The 24717-nt window shown below is 43.5% G+C and overlaps 1 protein-coding gene across 1 annotated transcript; it reads right to left on the bottom strand.

Moving 5' to 3' along the window:
- Positions 1 to 12697: 12697 nt before the first annotated feature.
- Positions 12698 to 23784, bottom strand: LOC127007141 (facilitated trehalose transporter Tret1-like). The gene is made up of 9 exons (XM_050877814.1): positions 23371 to 23784; positions 20519 to 20654; positions 19091 to 19299; positions 18482 to 18582; positions 18016 to 18159; positions 16498 to 16611; positions 15254 to 15416; positions 14624 to 14764; positions 12698 to 14532 (listed from the first exon to the last, which is right to left on the bottom strand). The coding sequence occupies exons 1-9, from the start codon at positions 23539 to 23541 to the stop codon at positions 14158 to 14160; spliced, it is 1554 nt and encodes a 517-aa protein (XP_050733771.1). The 5' UTR covers positions 23542 to 23784; the 3' UTR covers positions 12698 to 14157.
- Positions 23785 to 24717: the final 933 nt, after the last annotated feature.

Genomic DNA, 24717 nt, shown 5'->3' with positions numbered 1-24717 from the left:
TGTGTGTGTGTGTGTGTGTGTGTGTGTGTGTGTGTGTGTGTGTGTGCCCATGTGTGTTGAGAGGATTGAAAAAGACATACAGAGAAAGACAGACAGAGACCCTCGTTTTTGTCTATGAAAAAGCGGATTCCTCTTTCAAAACACAAGGTGCATAACGGTCTATGTTTTACGGGGCGGCTCCCTGGGTTTGGCGTGGCTCAGGCAAAGGTCAGGCCGGCAGGGACACGCGGCGACCCGCCGTGAGCCTCCAGGCACGGAAAGGCCGGCTTTCTGAGCCCCCGAGGCGGCCTCATAAAGTCAAACAAATACGACGTGCATCTAGCTCTCTGTGTACGTCCATCAATCGCACTTTTTGTCAGTCTATACATTTATGTGTATCTATATCTGTCTATGTATCTATCATTCTGTATGTCCATACATATATATATATATATATATATATATATATATATATATATATATATATATATATATATATATATATATATATATGTATATATGTATGTATGTATGTATGTATGTATGTATGTATGTGTGTGTGTGTGTGTGTGTGTGTGTGTGTGTGTAGTTATTAGCAAACACCCAAGGGAACACAAGGATAGACTGAAAGATAAGCAGAGGAACAGTGATAGAAGGAAGAGCTATTTTTTTATTTTCTCAGTTATGAGATGAAGCTATCATGGCCGTACTTTGTATTTCAGTGCACCATTTTGTTGCTCCTGAGGGCGGCGGCTGGAGCCCTCCAGATGGCGCTTCATGAGTTCCACGCCCTGGGAAAGTAGGACTGAAGGTAAGCAGCGCCCCCTTTAAAGAGAGAAGAACTCTTAAAATACCTGCAAACGACATTTTGCTTGCATATTTCAACGTTAACGCTCTTTCTGATGGAGATGTTTCTGAGTACAGATAGATCCCTCTAAAGCGGTGTTCTATAAATTGTTATGGCGACATCGTTTTTTTTTATATAATTTAAAAGTCCTTCCCTCTCTGTCGCTTTTGTATGTCTGTTTTCTTATGGTTACTTCTAATGAAAATTGTGTTTTTCTCTCTACTTCGCATTCAAGAACATTCATTGTTTTAGTCGTTTCTTTGGATTATGTGTCAGCTGTTATGAATGATTTATGGATTCCGTCCAGGTTCTTATGTTAGTTGACTTGTGTAGATTAAGAGATCCGATCCTCTCTCTCTCTCTCTCTCTCTCTCTCTCTCTCTCTCTCTCTCTCTCTCTCTCTCTCTCTCTCTCTCTCTCTCTCTCTCTCTCTCTCTCTCTCTCTCTCTCTCTCTCTCTCTCTCTCTCTCTCTCTCTCTCTCTCTCTTTCTCGTTAGATTGATAATAGGCTTAAAAATTTGGCCCTCATGTCTGTAGGACGAGAGATGCAACAATACCGAACCGAAGTAGAAATTCTTTACCCCGGAAAACAGCGGATTCATCAGCACACGAGAGAAATGCCGCGTCATGTCAACAATAGCGTACGCCCTCCGACACGCTAACAAAATACCGTTTCTCTTCGGACCTGCAAACTGCACCGAATATCTACGAGCACTGCATAGCTACGCCAGCCGGATTCTCGTCCTCACCAACTCGAGTGAATAGGTAAATAACGGCGTAGATTTGTACCGAAGAAAGTTATCAGAATTCACCGTACTTGAAATCCGAAGTGAGGGAATATTCGCCAATTTGCATCCACCTTTCTTTTATTTAGTTGTACATCGTTTAGGAAGAATAAAAATACTACGCGGGTAAATTAGTATAAGGCATGACTAAACTGCCGTAAATGAATAGGGTAAGGAAAGTATCTTGGTGGTATATAGGTAGTTTGTTTCTTATGCTTATGCACCGACTGACACGAGAACGAACTGCAGCTGCCGAACGTACCCTAATAGTTTCTGAGGCCGTTCGTATCTAAATTTAAGCGACGTAAAACTGAAAGACATGGAAAAAGTATTCTCACGGACCCATGGCGAAGGCAGATTCATTATGGATGATTAGCAAACTGAAGGGAAGGGTAATTAGCGCTACCCTCATTAAACTTGTTGGGTTGAGCTTTCATCACCGACGTGCAATAGATGATAAATACCTAGAGCAAGAAATTAGTTTATGACCTTGTTAGAAGAAAATACTCACTGAAGAAGCAGGAGAGTTAAAACTGCAGTGCGTGACGTGCGTGGCGAAACATTTTTTTAACATGTTTCGAATTTTTCTTTGAGCGATCAGAATTTTTGTAGAATGATGGAGTCCAGAGTAAATGCATGGGTGGAATTAAAGGTTGGGCGCTTGGTTGTGTATGGAGGGAGGGGGGAGGGGGTTTGCGCGCCCACTCTCGGAGAAGTGGTATGTCTCGTTGTTGTTGTTGTTGTTGTTGTTGTTGTTGTTGTTGTTTTTGTGTGTGTGTGTTTGTTTCTGTATTTTCTACTCATTATTTTTGCGAACTCCAAACGGTTTTATTCATTGATTATATAGAATCAGCACATGTGTCATCTCGACTAGTCAGTTTATTTGGAATGGAATATTTGTATGTCATGTGATTATGGGGGGCGGGGTCTATTTTACTGCGAAGTTCGTAAATTATGATTCATTTTATTACCATGAAGTAATACTCGTCTCATTCAAAATACCCAATTTATTATGGATTAGCATTCATGCCATCCCATTAGATTGATGCGAAGGTCAGTGAGGAATGACATTATCTGAAAGTCTCCATTAACTGCAGCGTGGTGTCCGTCCTGATATAAGTGTTCAAATTATCGTAATATATTCGAAATGTCATCTACTTATAACGGTCACGCCCCTCCGTAGTGTAGTGGTTAGCATTCTTATAGTCGGTTCACTTAAGTCTGACCCAAGCTGACAACATAAACCTAAGCGTGTTCGTAAGCACAGTGCAGATTAGCAAAAAGTGCTGCGTGAGATAAACACAAACAGAGGTTAAAGAAAACTTGGAAGCCATAGCAGTAGACAATCAGCACTCAGCTTGCAAACACGCTTAGCTTTATGTTGTCAGCCTGGGTCGGACTTAAGTGAACAGACCATAGCTGCGAACTCGACGGTCCGTTCACTCGACGCGCAGCTCACCCATGCTGTTTATCTTATCTTTCGGCTGGTAGATAAATGGCTACCTGATAAAACCTAGGGAAGGTAAACTTTGGTAAGCCGGGTGCCACAGTAGGCTTGTGGGGCCTGGATGGTAGTCGGCCCCATCCCGTCATGGCGCAGGCAAGTGTTTATAGTGGCGCCATCTCTCTCAGTTGCCCTGTATCCCGGGGTAAAGAGCCAAGGAGACGGAGATGAGCACCGAGACCACGGGCAGTCGTAGCGTATGTCTCCGTTCTTTACTATAAGAGAAGTTCGGATCGGTACAAATACTGATTCCTCCCAAGCAGCTTACCCCACCTATTATACCTTCATAATACGCTTCCGTCTGCTTCTCCAACCAACCAGACCTGGATTAACGATAGGTATGTAGCCTGGAAAATAGACAGGTATATAGAGTGGTTAATAGATAGAGAGATGCACTCTTATATACATACATACATACATACGGGTAGCGGGCTTTTTTTATTATTGTTTCCTTTTTTTGTGTGCCCTTGAACTGTCTCCTTTGTTTATAAAAAAATACATACATACATACATATATACATAAAGATAAATAAATAAAAAAAATGAAGCGATAGTCAGACAGCCAGGTTAATACATGGAGAAGTATAATGCAGATCTTATTGTCGAAAGGGTTTAGAATTACAGACTGTTACGAAAATGTTGAAATCCTCATACTTACAGAGAATCAACGCTCAGAGAAGAATAAGGAATGTTGATGAGAGCAGCGTTATACATCTGCTGAATATCTCGTGTAGCTGTGTGTGTGTGTGAGAGAGAGAGAGAGAGAGAGAGAGAGAGAGAGAGAGAGAGAGAGAGAGAGAGAAACGCAAACTTACGTCTGTGTTCCCGGCAAAAGCAGATAAAATTAGAAAGTGGAGCGGGTAGAGTCCTGTCCTGGGTACGCTAGATTCCTCTTAAATGCACAAAGTCTTCCATGAATACATTTCACAGAGAGCGGGCGCGGGCCAGCCAGCCGTGCGGTCAGGGGTGGGAAGGGGTGATTCGCGGGAAAAGTTGCAGTTGGCGGCATGAGTCTGTGGGCGGGGCAGTGTTGTGTAATGGAGTGCTCTTTGACCGAGGACAGTTCACAGTTTTCCTATTGAGAAGAAAGAAAGGGAACCGTGGAAATATAAATGGAGGAAGGGTGGGCGCGGGCGTGGGTGGTGCGAGAAGGCTGTGTGGAAAGAAGATATTGGGAGCGCGGGTGGAGCGACGTCCTGTGGTCTGTCCCGCGGGTCCATTCTGTTGTCAAAAGAGTGTTTGGATGAGGAGTAAGCTGTTCGCTTGTGTTGTATTTAATAGAAAGTGTTTTTGTCGGTTTTCTTTTTATTTCTTTCCATTTTTTTTCTAGTGTGCAACAGCAAAAGCCTATTAACATTTCAGTAAGCTCACGTTATCGCATCTCAATCCATCTTTTATTCAACACCAGCCTACAGTGCTATGTCCAAGGGTCTCTTCCAAGGATGCCATTGATTTGTTGAACCAAGCCACGTAAGTCCACGTAGCCTGAAAACGTATCATGAAGACGGGTAAGCCCTCTTTACCGCCTCTACAATATCTATATTAGTGATCTCGAGTAAGTCCATATCGTTTCATTAATTTAGCCCCGCTTTATACCATGGCCACTCATTCTTATAACCCCCCATCATTTCAAGGCGTAAGTAACAAGACACATCTGGGCCCGAGTTAGATTCTAGTGGGCATATTTCACTTTCTAGAAGCAGCATGTCTCTGGTGTCGCGGGCTTTCTCTTTCCCGATGATGTCACAGATCCACGACAAGACTCCCTCTTCTTTCTTCACCAACGTTGTCTCTCTCTCTCTCTCTCTCTCTCTCTCTCTCTCTCTCTCTCTTTAAAAACTAAGTGAAATGAAAAGTTTTATATCCATCTAATTAATATATATATATATATATATATATATATATATATATATATATATATCTCTCGGTATGCAGAAAACTTGAAAAACACATATATATATATATATATATATATATATATATATATATATATATATATATATATATATATATATATATATATATATATTAATGTCTCGGCGTGTTGCGCCGCTGGGGACGATGAAACATTGTAATGACGATAATAATAATAATAATGATAACGATAATAACGATGATAATAATAAGAAGAAGTAAAGGAAGAGGAAGAAGTTAAGGTGCGCAGCCCATTTACTTGATATTCCTCCATTTTGGTGAATTTAAGGTAAAGTTGGGCTATAGGTACAGGTGTGCGTGTCCTCGGTGCACATATCTGTCAACCTGGGCCTTGAGCCTTTGGTGGATAAGAACCCATTTCCCGGAACACAGGGCTAATGTGACATGCGGGTTACCGCAGTTTACCTTCCCCAAGTTTCCGCAGGTAGACTACCTATTTATCGACCAGCACGAAAAGGAGGATGAACAACCGGGTGAGCTGCACGCCGACTGACCGGAACGGGATTTGAACTTGGACCCGCAGATTCGTAGCTAGTCACGCTAACCACTGCACCTACACTGCACACTGCAGAGGGATAGGCTAATTATATCAGGGCCTTGATTTCGGTTGGGCAAGGGGAGCCATAGCCCCCACAGTGTTTTCTATATCGGCCTCATAATATCCCTAAAAGTATTTATTTAAAAAAAATTACCATAACTGCTTTGCTCGCCCCCTCCCCACCCCCTCTCACAAACCTATGATGCCCTCTAGTGCCCCCCAGAAATCTGTCAAAATGACGGGCCAGAATAGATATGAATATGATACAATTTCAAACTAACACAATAGCTGGAAGAACAGCTATCATAGCTGCCCCTGAGAAAGTGAGGACGGGCGAGCAAATGTCAAACATAGAAAACTGTACCGTGGGGGTTACCAAGCTGAACTTTTAGCTATGGAGATAAATTGGTGAAGGGCTGTGGCGGCCTAGAAGACCCTACTCGCCTCTGGGTGTTGTCCTACAAAGTCATCACAGGGGTGGTATTTGGCATGTCTTCCTAAGGAAGCCACAGGTAAGGTGGATGACCGTTGGTCGACATTGAAAAATGTAGGTGGTCAAAATTGACAAGAAAGCAAAACTACCGCAAACTGGCGCCGTTCAACGTGACGGGTGAGCGTCGCTCCCGACAGGAGTGACAATGCTTGGCTGCTGAATCCTAAAGGAACGATAAAGGTACGAGGGGGAGTTTTATTTTCTTGGCACTTTTGACCAACCACTGTTTTCCTTATCGGTGTATGCTATACACTAAAAGAATCGGAAGCGTGTACCGAATTCGAAACAGTGACTGAAAATTCAATGCGAGCAAAACTATGGAAGTTACAGCGAGTTGAAACAAAAGAGTGAGACAAAAGGTTCATTCGCTATTTTATTTTCCATTCATTATCTGAATATAAATAAGGGCTTACTATAATTTATTAAGGCTCATGATATGCAGCAAATCATGAACATGGTGAGAGTCTCAGTTTTCCTATATATTATTTGGTAGTTTGCGAATATCGGGTAAGAGTACAGCTTTTCAGTGGACTAAAAACCTCAAAATCCGCCTACTCTTTTGACGTCATCATCTCGAGACCCAGGCCAGTTTCTTTCGGAGGCCACGGTTTAAGTCTCGCCTGCCGCTACTAGCTGAAAATTTTCCGTCATCGCCGAATGGTCCTGAAGACCACCCATAAAAACGGAAGAACTCTGAAGAGGATCAAAGATAAGCTCCGCGGGGCAGCATCAGGATCAACATTAGCACAGGATCTCTCTTGATCCTGGGCAGCATGAGCCAATGAAGATGGCATTACTACCACTATATAACACTTGCCAGCACTGCTACGGCCTGGGCTCGACGAGCAGGCTCCATCGAGAAAACCTACCGCGCGTGGCGGCGGTGCTCATCTCCGTCCCGTTGGCCCATTCAGCCTGTAGTGGGAGAGAACCCATTAACCCAACACAGGGCCAGTGTAACATCCGGGTTACCACACTTTACTTTCCCCAGGTTTCCCCAAGTACCCATTTATCGACCATCCCGTATGGAAGAATGAACAGCTGGATAAGTACACGCCGACTGTCCAGGCCGGGATTGGACCCAGTCCCACAGATTCATAATCTAGAATGCAAATACTGCACAGCGGAGGCGCTATAGGCCGAACGTACAAGAAAAACAAAGTAGTTACATCCTAAGAAGCAGGCAGTAGACGCTCGTCCCATGAACTGAAGGACGGGGAACCAGCCACTGTCCTTGGCGTTGACTGGTTGGTGAAATTTTTCAGAACTGTGATAAAGGGAGGTACAGCAGCCACACGCTACTCCACCGTTTCTTTCATAAATACAGGTTTCCAGTGTCCGTAAACGTCGCACTCGTTGTCACTAATGATTTTCTAGTCAGACACAAAATTAGTGCAGGTGTTTACACATACGGAATGCTACAATATTTGAGTTAGGAGACGAATCTTCACATTCTAATGAGTGACAGAAGAAAGAAAGCAGGCCACACAGAAGTGTTGCCTCACCACTACTGTCTGACACACACACACACACACACACACACACACACACACACACACACACACACACACACAGATGACGTCATGGGGACCGTTCTCCATTGTTTGACTGTATTTGGATCTCCCACATTAAATCAGCATCTTAATTAGTACCACATTATATAATTTCCAAATTAGCACCTGTAGCACAGATTTTCTTTGTTCAGAAATTTGATCTTAAAAAAATGAGGCATGATGAATATATTGAGAAAATCAAGAAACTCATATATAAGTATAACTTGCAGCACAGCAAAGCAAGCAATATGCGAATTTCAAGTATCGAAACAAGAAAACGTAGTATTTAAGTGAAAGTAAGGTAGATGTAAAGTTGGGACCTACGCTGTAGTAGCGCGTGGCCTTGGTGCTCATCTCCGTAACATTGGCCGTTGAGCCTGTGGTGGGAGGGATCCCATTACCCCGGGACACAGGGCCAGTGTGCCATCCGGGTTACCACAGTTTACCTTCCCCAGGTTTCCCCAGGTACCCATTTATCGACCAGCCCGAGAAGGAGGATGAACAGCTGGGTGAGCTGCACGCCGACTGCCCGGGCCGGAATTCGAACCCGGGCCCGCGGAGTAGAAGCCAGGCACGCTGACCCACTAGACCACGGAGGCGTATTTTTTAAATGAAAGCCCAACTTAAAATATTGAAGAGCAACTATACAAGATTTTCAGTCACTGAGGGAAGAAAAATAGTAGCATTTTGATTAATATACAACTTTCTACATAGAGGAGCATCGATGTAGTAGTTTCTTGTGATGAGGCAAAGTAACAAATATATGTTATTTTAATTAGAGCCCAAACTGTAGTATAGAACAGCAAAGGCACAGTAGTGATCAATATTAAGCCCAACTTGCAACACAGAAGAACTGCACAACAGGAGTGTAAAGTTTCGAAGCGGGTTCATTGGTGGTATTTTCCTGGTGACAAATAACCTGCCGAGAGATGTGATAAGATTCAGTGGAGACACTTCCCCGTAAACGATTATGTCAGGTCACGCTTCACAACACTGTATTACGTATACTTACAAGAGAACCGGGGAGTCTGGTCCACCCCTTAGAGGCGCCGAGAGTCCTAAGTAGATCGTGTGATGTATATGAGACGATTGGAAGACCCAGCCCTTCAAACATATCGACCCCTCTGAACGCACGTTTGAAAAGTCTCCCGTAGAAGTTGTTGAGATATATATAGACGGTTTCGTGATGCTAGTGATAGTTTTACACGGCCTCTGCCCTTTGAACAGGAATAAAACACCCGTAAAGACTCCGTTGATCTTCTCTTTGACCTTGAGGAATACCTGCAAAGAGAGCCCGTTACGTTTAAGAATATGGACCTCAGACGCTTCGAGCTCTCCGTGATTTTTTTTTCCCTGACCTCAGAGAAGAAAAGTCAGGCTTTCATGGGTGTGTTCCTCGTTCACGGTATAAAAGCACTGTCAATTTATTTCTAGCCCCATAATATAACCCGCCCATGAAAACCGCAATAAAAATGTGTATCATTCCAAACCAGTGCACTAGGGTGATTAAATGTTTGGAATTCGAGCTTCATTAATCATGTTTTAAATCGTTTCCCCTTTGCAGCTGCATCGCCAGCAATTTAAAGGCAGTAAGTGAGACTTAATCAGCGGTTTGTGTGGAGTTTTGTATGTTCCCTGACGCAATGACGTGACTGGTCCTCATACTGCGTGCAAACCTGTAATCTCTCTCTCTCTCTCTCTCTCTCTCTCTCTCTCTCTCTCTCTCTCTCTCTCTCTCTCTCTCTCTCTCTCTCTCTCTCTCTCTCTCTCTCTCTCTCTCTCTCTCTCTCTCTCTCTCTCTCTCTCTCTCTGTGTGTTCCTAAAACCGAAAGGATTTTGAACGTAGGGGTAAAAAATGTAGTTAAATGTAAGATGCACACACACGCAAGTATTCTCTTCCGTCTAAAGTGTCTGCGTGAGGTGGTCGGCATGAGCTGGGTGGTGTTACAGCTAGAAAAGTTTTGCTGCACCGCGACTGTGATTGTGCATGCCTGAGCACCCTAGTGTGGCTTATGATTTTGTTACGTGAGTGTCCTCCTGCCCTCTAACCATGATGCTGCCTCTTCTGTAAGGTGGGACAAAGGAAAGTGTGGCAGGCACTATCTAACACCGTCGTTCATACTCAAAGCAACCAGTACTGCTACCACCACTGCCTCTAGCGTACCACTTTCATCCTTATTGCCATCAGTACTAAGATAACCAACATAAGTACTTTCACCACCACCACCACCACTACTACCACAAACACTATCAGTTTTCCTATTGCCATCATTACCACTACGCCATTATGTCAGTTACCGTCACTAATAACAGCACTCCCGTCACCATCAACATCACTATCAACATATCACCTTTCCCATCACCACCACCTAACCAGATCACTCCATCATCATCATCATCGCCTCCACACCCATCCACATGACTACCGCCGTATAGAATCCCACCGTGTCAGAAGCTTCACGCGAGAGGGATTGTTGAACGTTTAAGGGCAGCATGCGAACGTGGGGACTTGAGTTGTGTATTGTCACGGACGGAGACATGGAATTGTTTTTTCTTGATTTTTATTTTTATTTTTCGAGGGTGAGGGAAGAGAAAGCAAAGGGTATGATCAGGGTTTTTTTCCGTCTTAGAAAGGGAAATGGAGGATGAATTAAAGGATAAGTTAGGGGCCACACGCTAAAGCCGCGCATGGCCTCCCCGCTCATCCGTCACATTGGCCCTTTTTTTTTTTTTTTACAACGAAGGAGACAGTTCAAGGGCACAAAAAAGGAAACAATAATAAAAAAAAAGCCCGCTACTCGCTGCTCCTAAAACAAAGAATCAAAAGAAGTGGCAGAAAGAGAGGTCAATTTCGGGAGGAGAGGTGTCCAGATACCCTGATATTGAGCCTGTGACGGGTAATAGCCCATAACACCGGTAACATGGCCAGTGTGACATTCGGGTTACTATAGTTTACCTTCCCCTGGTTTCCCCTGATATCCATTTAGCGACCAGTCCGAAAGAGGGGATGAATAGCGGGGTGGGCTGCGTGACGACTGCTGGGGCGGGGATTCGAATATATAGACCCACGTATTTGTAACTAGGCGTTCTAATCACTACACCATAGAGGCGGGAGAGTAAACGAAAATAATATGCATTTCTCTTTTCTCTCAATTAAGAAAGCCAGAGAGAGAGAGAGAGAGAGAGAGAGAGAGAGAGAGAGAGAGAGAGAGAGAGAGAGAGAGATGAAAAGGAGTAGGGTAAGGGAAAACTTGAGATGATAGCACCATAGTATGACCATGCTATATTTTTAGGGGATTTGGGAGGCTTAGGGTAGACATAATTATATGACCAGGTTGTGAGGATGAGCTTACTCCTTATCATTATTTCTACATCATAAACCAATGGTGTCCTCTTGCTGTGAAGAGGTTTATCATCCTCAGTGTTAGGAGTACCTGCTTCATAAGATGGGCCGGTACGGTGTCTTGCGGAGCTGAACTGAAGGCCAAAGTAGACTCCTGTTAATGCCTTGTACGCGTGTGGACGTTGGATGTTTCCTCTCCTTAGGCCAAGATTATTTATGTTTGGATGTATGTATATAATGTGTATGTATGGCTCCCAGGATTAGACTGAAGGTCAAGAATGAACACTTTCCTATACCCTAGACAGGATGGACGTAGCTTTCTCTTGTGAACATGACTATATATGCGTGTGAGTATGTGTTGATGAAGTTGATGAGTTGGTGGATAGATATAATACCCAGATGTATAATTTAGGCAGTTCATACACAAGGCTGAGATATGTATGTGTTGTCTTCCAGTCCCTTTCAAAACGCGTCGCCAGGTTCGGTTTCAGGGCGGATCGACTTACAAATCCGCTTCACGCTGTTAATAGTATGCAGGAAGAGGCGTCGTCGGCGTGTTAGGCTGCCACCCAGCGGTCGTGCGAGGAATAAATAGCGAAGAAGACTCTTGGAACAGTTTTGCTGCGTACAGAGAGAGAGAGAGAGAGAGAGAGAGAGAGAGAGAGAGAGAGAGAGAGAGAGAGAGAGAGAGAGAGAGAGAGAGAGAGAGACAGACAGACAGACAGACAGACAGACAGACAGACAGACAGACAGACAGACAGACAGACAGACAGACAGACAGACAGACAGACAGAGAGAGAGAGAGAGAGAGAGAGAGAGAGAGAGAGAGAGAGAGAGAGAGAGAGAGAGAGAGAGAGAGAGAGAGAGAGAGTTGGCTAAGTAACAGACAGACATACAGGGTGACAGGCTAATCGACTGACTGACCGACAGAATGAATGATACACTAACGAAGGAGGCATCTTACTCTACGTTGGATAAGAATGCATACAACCGGACTGCTTAACAGGCACACGATGGAAGCACAGCTGCATTTGTAATAGTGTAATCGGAAGCAAAAGTCGATGTATTTTCTCAAGGCACCAACACCAGGATGTTTTGGGCTTATTGGGGTATGAAGGCATTCGTACATGTGACACTTAAGAATGAAACGTTGCAGCTTCTTAATGAGTACATCCATGACATAAAAAGAATAAATGAATATGCACCCGACGTCAATGGCATCCTTTCTCATGTTGAAATCACGGGTCAAGACGTGTAATCATATTTCATCACCACTTTTTATGTTTTGGCGAGTATACGTTAAGCAATGACGCCCTGAATTCCTAAGGAAAAAAGGCAATTTTCACATCAATTTAGGGCACGTCAACAAGCGGCAAGCATCACTATGCAGCGTGAAAGACGGCTTTGAGGAGCACGATAACGCATCCAGTGTTTCAGATGTCGAATTTTGCATAGCGTCTGCCAGACAAGCCGCGGCAATCCCGCCCATCAATTGAACACACTGCTGTACCGCGGGGAGGCAGACGGGCAGTGTACCAAAAAACGTGGATACCCGCGGTGACCAGACAGTGTGCGCAGCGAAGATGGATTATACAGCTCACTTATGTCAGCGAGTGATCGTCAAGCAACAATGTGTGTGTGTGTGTGTGTGTGTGTGTTAAGGACAGGCAAGCGCTCTCTCTCTCTCTCTCTCTCTCTCTTAGGCTAATAATCGACTTCAGTAGCTAAATAATTTACTCTGGATGCCAAAATACACAATGACAACAACGTAATAATCAGCTTCACAAAACCACAATAGTATAAAATCGAAATACAAAAAACAGTTGGATGTCTCTTACACATGAATGAAACCGCAGCCAACGGGCGCGATTCAATGAACACTCGTTAATCGTCATTATATATTTTTTTCCTTCCATCGAACCGAAAAGTAATTTTAGGAGGCAGTCAGTGATCGAGCTACTGGTGTGGAAGCTCCGAGCTCAAGTCGAGGTTCACCAAGCCTTGTTGCCGCTACGTCATGACCACGTGGGCCACGACGCCGGAACGATGTCAACGGTATTTTGCTTGTTTGGCGCACGGGTGGCAGCAGATCTGAAGGATTATCGGAAAATAGTAGAACATTATGTAAGTCATTCCTGGCCGTCTGTCCTTCCATATCAACACACCCTCCCTCCTCCCGAAATTGACCTCTCATTTTGGCCACTCATATGTACTCTATTCGAGAGCAGTAAGTAGCGGGTTTTTTTGTTTTTTTTTTCATTTTTTTCTTTTTTCTTTCACGCCCTTGGACTGTCTCCTTTTCTGTAAAAAAAAAAAAAAAAAAAAAAACGTTGGTCGCCATGTTCACCTTCCCGATGACGGTAGATTTAGCCCGTGAGAGAAAAGCTTAATTTCTGTTCGTAATTTGTTTTTCTGATGATAATGAATTCAAGAGTTGCAGCGCCTCCGTGCTTACCCGTCTTAACAGCTGCCGGAGGTACGACAAGCGTGTTGTTTCAGCATTTGGTCCGAGGAGTTGCGCTACGGGTCGAAACTTTTTTGCTCTCCCTTTGTTATGAAAACCTCCCTACTCAGCCTTTACTCTTCATAATGTTCTGCGCGTGACAGTAATTCAAAGACAATCAAATCAGGAAGTCGCGTTGGTGAATACTGTCCTGGAGAGACTTTCGTTGAGCCGCTTCTGTGTTCAGCATTCGGAAGCTTGAAAAAGAGGTTTATTTATCTTGACCATTTGAAAAGTTGTATAGAATTTTGGTTCCATGAACTTTGTTAAGAAATTTTATTATGCACCTCTGTCTATTCTAAAAATGAATTATTTTAACACTTGTCTTGACTGTTTGGTGCCAATATGACCACGGGAGTTGCTGCGCCATTATTACACACCCAAATCAAATAAATCAATCCCTGGACCTTGCGCCTGTGTATACTCGGATTTTTTTTTTTTTTTTTTTTTGAGAAACCATTTGTAATAAACCTATTTTATTCCGTTGTTCGTGGAATCGCGCGGCAAAAACTTGTCTCGTTGAGGCCAGACGATGATGAGAATGAATGCATTCTGACCGAGGAAGTCCTGCATGAACAGCAAGGGAACCAACCCATTACTTCTTGACGGGCACTACTTGCTGGCATCTCTTCTTAAGACACTTTGGTAAGGATATGGGACACGAGATCATACGTCGCTTAAGGCTGCAGAGGACATCTCTCAAAATCTTTCTCAGAAACACGTTCTCCTTTGGGTGCGAAAAATTTTTCAATTTCCTCTAGCGTCTTTCCTCTCGTCTCTGGTAAGAAAATTCCCAGAATGACTCCAGAGAGGCTGAAGAGTGCATACATCCAAAAGACGACATAGACATACATGAGGCTTGTGAGCATAGGGAATGTAAGGCCGATGATGAAGGCGAAGAGGGAGTAAGCGGTGACGGCAACCCCGTTTCCGATGGTCCTGACGGCCAGCGGGATGAGCTCACCGGACAGCAGCCACGGGATGGGGCCGTAACCCAGCTCGTTGAAGAACACGTAGATGAGCAGCGACGCCAGTGGCAGCAACCCAAGGCCCTGAGGGAGAGAAAAGGCGTCAAGTCAGTGTGTGTGTGTGTGTGTGTGTGTGTGTGTGTGTGTGTGTGTGTGTGTGTCGCCGTGTTCTCACCTCGGCCACCCCGGCTTCCTTGAGGTAAAAGAAGGTACCAATGGAGACCATGCCACCGCTGGACCCTATAGCAGAGATGATGAGCAGCGGCTTGCGGCCCACACGGTCAAGTAGCACCGCGCTCACCAGGTATATATATATATATATATATATATATATATATATATATATATATATATATATATATATATATATATATATATATATATATATATATATATATATATATATATATATATATATATATATATATATATATATATATATATATATATATATATATATATATATATATATATATATATATATATATATATATATATATATATATATATATATATATATATATATATATATATATATATATATATATATATATATATATATATATATATATATATATATATATATATATATATATATATATATATATATATATATATATATATATATATATATATATATATATATATATATATATATATATATATATATATATATATTGGCAGTTAAATATATGTGCCCATATAATAATCTGCTTCTACGTGCCAGTACAAAGTCCTGTAACCGACGAATAAAATAGACCTCGTAGTCCTACTCGAGAAACAGTTAAGGAAAAAGCGGAGCTCACCTCACCAAGCCGACAATAACAGTGGCTTTGTCCGGGTCGATGTTCGTCCCTGCCTCGTTGAAGATGTCTGCCGTGTAGGCCGTGACCACCGCGAAGCCGCTGAACTGGCCACACATGAACACCAGGAACACCACCACCACGGGCTTCCAGTTCTGAGATTTTCTGCAAATCCAGGGAAATTATACATATCGTAACATTGCATTTTTCTTCGTAATTAGTGTGGGGGTTGGGGGGGCTTGGGAGTGCGTCTGTGTGTGTGTGTGTGTGTGTGTGTGTGTGTGTGTGTGTGTGTGTGTGTGTGTGTGTGTGTATGTATGTATGTATGTATGTATGTGTGTGTGTGTGTGTGTGTGTGTGTGTGTGTGTGTGTGTGTGCGCGATTCGCAGCTGCTTGCAAGTGTCCTGTCTTTTCTTGTCACGTTTTTCTTATTATTTTTTCCCTAACATTTTCCCTTTAATATCTTCGAAATTCTAAAATAAACTTTCTCGTCAAACATATTATTAAACCAATGTATAAGCTTGGATTATTGTGACTTTGTGCTTGACCACCTCCATAACTTTGGCAAGAAAGTAATGACACGCTAAGACATTTTTTTAGGACATTTCTTCCTTTTCATAACATGTTGCACTTCTTGTATGGCTGCACGTGACAGGTGGCACACAAGCCTCTTTTCCCTCGACAAGTTGGAAATGCGTCTTGAAGTGGAAACGTGTCATCATACACATCTACGTACTAGTTATTACTGCTTTTGGTGTTCCTTCTTGGCCTATATCATGGCACAGATGTAAAGAAGAACGTAACATATGTTGGCTTACTCGCTTTGTATGGGATGTAAATGCAAATAGCAGGACATGAAGAGCAGACTGAATGAACCATTATGATTTCATGAGTGAGTGTGCGTCACACCATTAAATTCACTTTTTCCTCGTTTGCTGAGGGACCTGTAGAGGTCACAGCTGGGCACTTCCTCAGGCCCCGAGTGTTGCTCCGCCAGCTGAGGGCCGCGACTCCCTCCTCATTCATGAGTTGTTGGGCAACGATATTCAGCATCTTTTCATGTCTCATATTAGAATGTCCCTCAAGGCTACGTGCAACGTCCCAATGTACAATGTGACTCCAATTAACATTCTTATTTAAGTGAAAAAAGTAAGCTTCATTCAAAATCAAGTTTTGGGGTCTAAGTGAACGTACCCTGAATTTTTCACAACAATGACCGTTCCTTAAGAAAGAACTCAGGCTCACCTGAAGAGCTTCATCTGCTCCCACACAGAGATCTCGGCGCCGTCAGTCTCGATGATGTTGGTGTGAATAGTGTCCAGCTCCGCCTTGACGCAGTGCGAGGGGGGCCGGAAGAACCTGTGGAGGGAGGGAGGTTGTGTAGCTGAGAGAGAGAGAGAGAGAGAGAGAGAGAGAGAGAGAGAGAGAGAGAGAGAGAGAGAGAGAGAGAGAGAGAGAGAGAGAGAGAGAGAGAGAGCTTGCCTTTCCTTAACACACACACACACACACACACACACACACACACACACACACACACGCAAACTGATCACGTGTGCAAGAACTTAAATGAAACTGGGGCTCGTGACATCGGATTCCTAATTCACAGACTTGAGATGGAAGTGAATTGAGAGGGGCGGTCACTGACCCTGACGCGCGCGTACATCACTTTATTCACACCCCATGAAGAGAGAGAGAGAGAGAGAGAGAGAGAGAGACGGGGAGGGGAGGGGATTTTTTTGGCGGTGGTTGTCCGTGTTTCTCAGCGCGTGTTTGCGTTGCCTTGCTGGTGCTTAATAAGGGTAAGAAGGAGGACGTGCGCCGCCTCGGGTGAGTGACCGACCTCGGTGCCGCCACTCTGGCCCATCGCCTAAGTACTTTTCATGCCCTATTGATTATCACTATTCGCCTGTGAGATATGATTAACGTTTTATCTTTCACTTCAGGAATTAATCAACACTTGGACGATTAAGCCGTATTTAAAAAGTGTGTTGGTCGAGGAAAACACTTGACGATCTATTTTTAGCAAATGTTAGGATCGTTGTCCGTAAAACAGCTTTCGTCTAGTCTGTCTCACGATTCAGCCACGTGATCTCACGCTTTAAGGCTGAGTCAATGTGACCCACCAGATGGTGACCCTCCAAGTAATCTAAGGTATCTATTGAAGTCCTTGGCGTGGCATCTACTGTGCAATGTTCGGAAGATTTTTAGTCCTTGGACATTACCCTCCAGGAAAATCTGCTGTTTTTAGTTAACTTCGGAAAGGATTTAGATTCATATTTGAATTAATGCACCGTTTGTGTTCACAAAATTGCAGTAGTACTGGGAATGCAGGTGAGTGTGTGTTATGTGACTTATCAACAAAAAATAATACACAATGGGTTTCAATCAGTCTTACAAGTATGTCAGTCAGTATTTGCTTTTGCACACAGTGAAGCTCTCAGCACAAACTTACAGTGACGTCTTGCATCTCACCACTGCGTGTATCACGGCTTTGTATGTCGGAGATTATGATAGAAGTCAATGTAGAATTGCGTATGCTTGCTCGCTGGTCAGCTGTATTAGTGTCACTTTTTTTGTGGCAATGATAGTATTGTGTTGCTCCATAAATTCGCTGATGTTGAAGAAAATTATTTCTCTAAATTCAGATGTTTGGTAGTCAATCTAAGGAACATAAACAATTACATGAAAGAGCCAAAATGATTGAATAACAGCTTCAGGGTTAAATGAACGTGACACCAATAACAAACCTGTCACCACTCTTACCTTATCGACTTCTCGGCGGCTGCAAGTTTTCCCTTTTTGATGAGCCATTGCGGCGACTCGGGCAGGAATATCATGCTCAAGAAGAGTGGCACGCCGGGCACCAGCGCCGACACGACCGCCAGCCACCGCCAGTCCGTCACGGAGCTGCACGACACGACAACGAGAATTAAATCCTTCTTATGTTTCTAACGATAAAAGATAAGGAGAGAGAAAGAGAAAAAAAAGGACAGAGAAATATATGCAAAAGATGCCGTAAAGAATGACCTAATGCAAAGAAAAGCTATTAACAGATCACGACCTTCCGTAATCTTACGACTCAAGTAGTTTTTTTACTGACACGTGACTTTAGAAGATGTTGAGTCCACGTGATATCCCACTGTAGTACTTCCTTTTTGGAGCCTCAAAAGATCGCGGCCCTCAGTCTGTGAAGCAGCACAACTCAAGTGGCGGCAGCCGGTCTACTTACCCAAAGCCGTAGCAGAGCAGACTCCCCAGGGCCACGGCAGCCTCAGGGAATGCCCCCATCATCCCCCGGATGCGCGGCTCTGCTATCTCCGTCGCATACACCTGCAGCAAAGAATGGCCAGTCTGTCAGACTCAACGGGTCACGCGTGCCACATGTTCGTTTTGTAAATATTTGCTTCGTTGGACTGTGTGTGTGTGTGTGTGTGTGTGTGTGTGTGTGTGTGTGTGTGTGTGTGTGTGTGTGCGCGCGCGCGCGCTCGCTCGCTGCTATCAGCAGAGGATCAACACGTGTTTCTTGTAATTCTTTTACATTTCGGAAGTCAGAAATTCAAAACAATTTGCATATGTCAGGGATACGAATGAGTTTTTTTACGTTTGGCCTATGGCTCTAGTGGGCTTTCTTGGTGTGGCCTGGTGGTCGGCCCCAGCCCGTTATGGTGCAGGCAAGTGTGTATAGTAGCACCATCTTGCCATGTAAAAATACTTTATACTTGTTAAGGCTTACCATTATTGTACTAGTACATTTCTTTACCCTGGACCTACTTAAGTCGGTACATGATTTGATAACAATCAATAACAAAATGTGGTGTGAGCCTGTGCCGAACATTACCTGAGGCACCGGTGAGAAGATGCCGAGGAAGATGCCGGTGATGACCCGCCCGACGTACAGGAGCGTAATGCTGTTGGCGAAGACGAGGAAGGCCCACGAGAAGAGGCATGGCAGCGCCGTGACCACCAACGTCATGCGCGGTCCCATGGCGTCCATCATGAACCCTCCCATCAGCGAGCCCACGATGGACGCGATGGACGGCAGAGATGCTGTGGGGGGACACCGATGTCGACCTGTTAACCTCTCTACCCCAACACAGCAACAACAACAACAACCACTGCAGCATGTTTCTTACAATCATAAAGTCCACGATAGAGGAGATGGACGTCAAGGAGACTTAGTAGGGGGAGACACGACGACACGTTGTTAACTTTCCGCCTCAACGCAAAAAAAATATCAAATTAATTTTAATCTCAAAGACCTTCAAAAAGCCCCCGATGAACGAGATGGGTGGCAGGAGGGCAGCAGAGAGGCGCCGTAGTCCCATTGTTAACATCACCTCTACACAGGAGCAGTATTCCTCACAACCTTCAGGAAGTCATCCGGTCACAATTGGGGATGTCAACGCCAAGGCCACATATCAATCATAGACGAGGACCCGAGACCATTAAACACATATGCGAGTTTTAATTTAGGGAACACGTGTCTATGTACCAGTCATGCACATCTTGACTGTAAATCATTATTACATTTGAAGAAAAAAATACATTACGATTTAAACGTTGTATATATTTATCTACTGTTAGCTTGTCTATCTGTCCATTTATCTGTTTAATTTGCATGTCTGTATCTTTCTACCTATCTACCTATCTACTTTTCTATAGGTAGTGTATATAAATAAAGATAAGAACAGTATGCAAAAATAATCATGAAGAGAGGAGAGTCGGTGAGGGTTGCTGTGATCCTCCCCCTCTCCACGCCACCCGGTTTGAGGCCCAACCAGGAAGTAGAGGGAAAGGAAAGGCTGACTACTACCAAGTTATGGGGGACTCAATTTGAAGGTCACCACTACTGCATACAAATAACACGCTGGTAATGCAGGTGTATTATGTATACTGGAGAAAATGTGCGATCAGAGAAGATTAGGTGTCGACGAGCTGTGGCGTGTGCGAGGCGTGAGGGGCTCGTGTGTTAAGAGCTTGTGGGGGTAGACTGCCGCATTCAGGTTGGTGAGAGCCTTATGTAAGGGTGGTGCGGGTGGCGTAGCGGCAGTGTTAGTACTTAAGCCACGGGGGTGGGAAGGCAGGGATAGGGGACGGCGAAGGTATGGGAGGCCGGGTAGTCGGTGTGTGTGTGTGTGTGTGTGAGAGAGAGAGAGAGAGAGAGAGAGAGAGAGAGAGAGAGAGAGAGAGAGAGAGACAACAAACAGGCAGACAGACAGACACAGATGGGGATAAAGAGGGACAAATAGCAGAAAACAAGCCTCACCTATCCATCCCGAGTCCCTGCTGTCGACGTAATCGATGGAGGTGTCGTTTCTGAGCTGCTGGAGCGTAAGGGACGAGTAGCCGGTGATGAACCCGATGCTCACCGAGGATAGGGACGCGAACGCTGCTGCAAGTACCTTCAAGTACAACCAAAAATATTATTAGAGTTTTTTATGACGTAGAATTAAAAGGTTCGTTTGATTTTTATTTATTTATTTATTTATTTATTTATTTTGGTGTGCTGATGTCCTCAAGTATTAGTTTTAAATGAGAGTAATTTCGAGGATCTTTGAATAAATAGTTTTATAAATAAATGGTTTAAGAAAATCATTAGAAGTTTTTTATGGAGTAGAATTGAAAGGTTCGTTGAAGATTGAAATATTTTTCTTATGGCGCGTAAATATCTTATATTATTTTATTTTGGAGGGTAGGTGGACAATACCAAAATATTTTAGGTTTTTAAGGCAAGATATTGTTGGGAAATAGCCTCAGGTTACTCGTACAGGTTTAAGGAGCACTAAGCGACGAAGACTGGAAACCCGATATCCATTGTCTTCCATCTTTACCTCCCTTCCTGCCCACCCTTTATCCCTCTCCTGCCCACCCTTCTTTACCTGCCTGCTGCCTACCCTTTACCCCCCTTCTGCCCACCCTTTATCCCCCTCCTGCCTACCCTTTATCCCCTTCCTGCCTACCCGACCCGACCTTTCCTATAGACTGATTTTCATTTGCTTTGATCTGTACATTTCCTTGATGTGAGTGCAATAAACTACTGAGGAATGACTTAACTTACGCCAACATTTACGTTCCTTACTTGGTCATACATCCTACTGGACTTTAAAATATTATCGCATTTAAATTATCAAATAACTACGACGTGTATAGGAGACTTGAGGGCATCCTGAAATCGATATCAAATAACCTTCAATGTCAAACTTCGCAAGAATTTTACACGTATCTGGAAACTTTCGACATTAGCACATCTTCGCGTGGCATCCCGCGGGACTGCGTCAGGATGCGAGCACTTGGTCCAGAGCGGCCCACATGGTCAGGCTCAAAAGATTTGCCACCTCATTCACGGTGACTTGGTATGTCTCGAGAGCCACTTGTTGATTCTGTCTACAATCTACATATTATTACGTAACTCATTAATGCCTTGCCAGGCCTTGAGCGTTGTTCCTCACATTCACTATATTGTTTCATTGTTCACAAACAACACATTGGAGACAAAAAAAATACACGAGCCGTTGCGCTTCAACACCGACGGGCAGTGGTGGGGATGCAGTTAATGTTTGTAAATTATTTATAACGAAAAGACTTTCCTCTACGTTGTGTTTTTAACCTTAGCATAAAAAAAAAAGATTCCGAGGATAATTCGTTGCTTGAAGATCCCGGTGCGTTTGTATCTCCTTTACGTAATTGGGATTTTATGTTGATAGAAAATCTTAGTTTTTCAAAGTGCTTCATTTAACTGAGCAAGGAATAGTAATATTGCCATGAAGTTGGCTAGAAGTTGCTCTTCAGTGGTTTATGCAAGAATTTTGTAGAGAAAATGATTTAAGAATCAGACAATAAAGAAATAGTTGGCAGAGAGAGAGAGAGAGAGAGAGAGAGAGAGAGAGAGAGAGAGAGAGAGAGAGAGAGAGAGACTATGGATAATGATTTGCGCGACAGTGTATAGATTTAGACATTATCTGGAAGGCAACATCTAAGGAATTTGAGAGAGAGAGAGAGAGAGAGAGAGAGAGAGAGAGAGAGAGAGAGAGAGAGAGAGAGAGAGAGAATGACACTTGATGCACATCGAGTACTGATCCGCAAGACGCTGATTACTATTCGGCTGCATAGGTAGAACTTTTTTTTTAAATAAGCGTGTGTGTGTGTGTGTGTGTGTGTGTGTGTGTGTGTGTTAGTCATTAGACCTCGTAACCAAAAAAGAAAACAACAATGTGAGGCTGGCTCAGTGGGTACGTAAAAGAAAATAGATGGCCGCATTATCTTGACATTTGCGCTGTACCCTTTTTACCACCAGGCTCTTCGCACCTTGTTAACATTGGCAAATTTCATACACTACGATTGATAGGAGCTGATAAAATATTGTGCTACTACTACTACTAATAATAATAATAATAATAATAATAATAATAATAATGATAATAATAATGATAATAATAATATATGATATGAGGTAATTTGCCTTATTCAGCATTAAAAACGCTGTATCATCCCACACTTCAGACCATTTGCCGCAGTTGTTGCGAGTAATCATATTTTTACGAGGGGTTAATATTTAGCGTTATTTGAATACCTGGCAGTGAATCGCGGCAATCTGTGCGGATATGAGATTTCCTGTGGCAGCTGTGTAAGATATTTGAATTTGTTGTCTAAGCAATGCTGGAAAAGTATAACAGCATCTTTATTATTTATTGTTACCCTAGCAGTCAAGCCTACACCCTTACGACTGTCAAAAGTGTTCTCTCGCACATTTTCATTGGCAAAGGACGCATTGTTTTACGAAGCAGCAAAATAGTATTTTGCATTTCATTGTATGGTGTTAGCTGTAAATAGGAGCCACAGTACTTTGACTGCATGTTATGGTGTATATATTATTTATATTGCTGGCAAATGTTTAACAAAGAAAAGAAAATTGAAAACTAAAAGTACAGGGATTAGGCGTTAATTTAGCGTCAACACTTCCTGAACCGCCGTGCCAAGTAGCGGCGGCTCCTCACGTGGCGCCCACATGATAAACACACCAACTGGACGACTACCTCAGCGAAAGGGAAAATAATCGGGACAAAGCAACAAACAAGAGGGGCCTCACACCCCTTGTGAGGTTGACAACAGTCCACCCACCTGCCTCGCAATGGCCTTCCAATTTTCATATCTTCGCTTCTTGGATCGAACGGAAGCACCATATTTTTCTGTAGCTATGATCTGCGGCTTCGTGTTGCTGGGGTACAAGGGTTCCTGCAGGGGGACACACTCCTCCACCACGGTGTTGGTGGCATTTTCGTTCGGTGCCATTGGGCCTAGGCGATGAATGGAAAACGTAAAATTTAAAAACTACTAGATACTTTAAAATAATTTTCTTCTCTCGGGAAGGAATGTAATCATAAAATCTCCCACTTCGGTGTTACATTCATAGTGATGTTCACTGTGAATTTGGGAGTGAGGCGCACGGTGTTAAGGTATTAATTTTTATTGCTGCGTTCCCGGCAGCCGCCACCACCAGCTCACTGACACTGCGCCGCGCCACCCAGCAGTGCCAGCTCTTATTCCCGCCACCGCCGCCCCCGCGCTACCTCTCCCCTCCCTTACCCGACCACCAAATCTGCCGTGGCGCCACCCTGGCCTCGCCGAGCGCGCGCGCGCACACACACACACACACACCCACCCACACACACACACACACACACACACACACAGGGATTCTTACCTGTTACTGCGTTTGACACTCATTGATCAGTATGAGATGTAAATATGGGAGAAACATTGCAGACCGAGTCTGCCTCTCCGAGGAGTTTCAGCCAGAAAGTAATTTTTCGTTCTAGAGAGGTACGTGCAAAAAATCTTCGTGTGTATGAGTATATTACATATGTTTTCTGTGACTAGAAGAAACACACTACAAGAAGATAACATTTCGCTATAAAATATGATCGAAACACGAAGCACCTCAGCGTGTACTCGTGTATCCCGAGAGTGAATAAGGGAGAAAATTTTCATTGAGAAAAAGTTTAAGAAAGAGCATCATATCTCTCATTCACTGTATTGCAGGAAGAGTGGTGTCTTCTTTACATTCTTTATAGTTTGAATTACAAGACACTGACATGAATCAAGCAGAGTTCTAACTCATGGCGTAAAGTTAACTGCTCACACATGGCAAGCTGCACCGGCAATCACGCCTTCACAAAAACTAGTCTTCATGAGAGCCTTGACTGTGAATCTGGAGGGAGACCGTCTTGACCCTGACCTGAAACACTTGTGCAGTGACTGTATTTACTTTACTAAATATATAAAGAAGCATGTTACTCAACTCCTTGGGTGTTGTTGTTGTTTTTTTTCTCCACCATGCCGATCTTGAACTGAATATTTTTATTGATAAAAAAAAAAACATAATACTGGGGACATTAATTATTTTCCGTGGTAATGGGAACATCATTATATCACTGAAAACGATATATAACTTTAACAAACTATTTT

This window comes from Eriocheir sinensis, chromosome 3, assembly GCF_024679095.1.
Source record: "Eriocheir sinensis breed Jianghai 21 chromosome 3, ASM2467909v1, whole genome shotgun sequence".
In the NCBI taxonomy this organism is placed as follows: domain Eukaryota; kingdom Metazoa; phylum Arthropoda; class Malacostraca; order Decapoda; family Varunidae; genus Eriocheir; species Eriocheir sinensis.
Note: the sequence above shows the minus strand (reverse complement) of the source record. Positions and strands in the feature narration are given on the sequence as shown.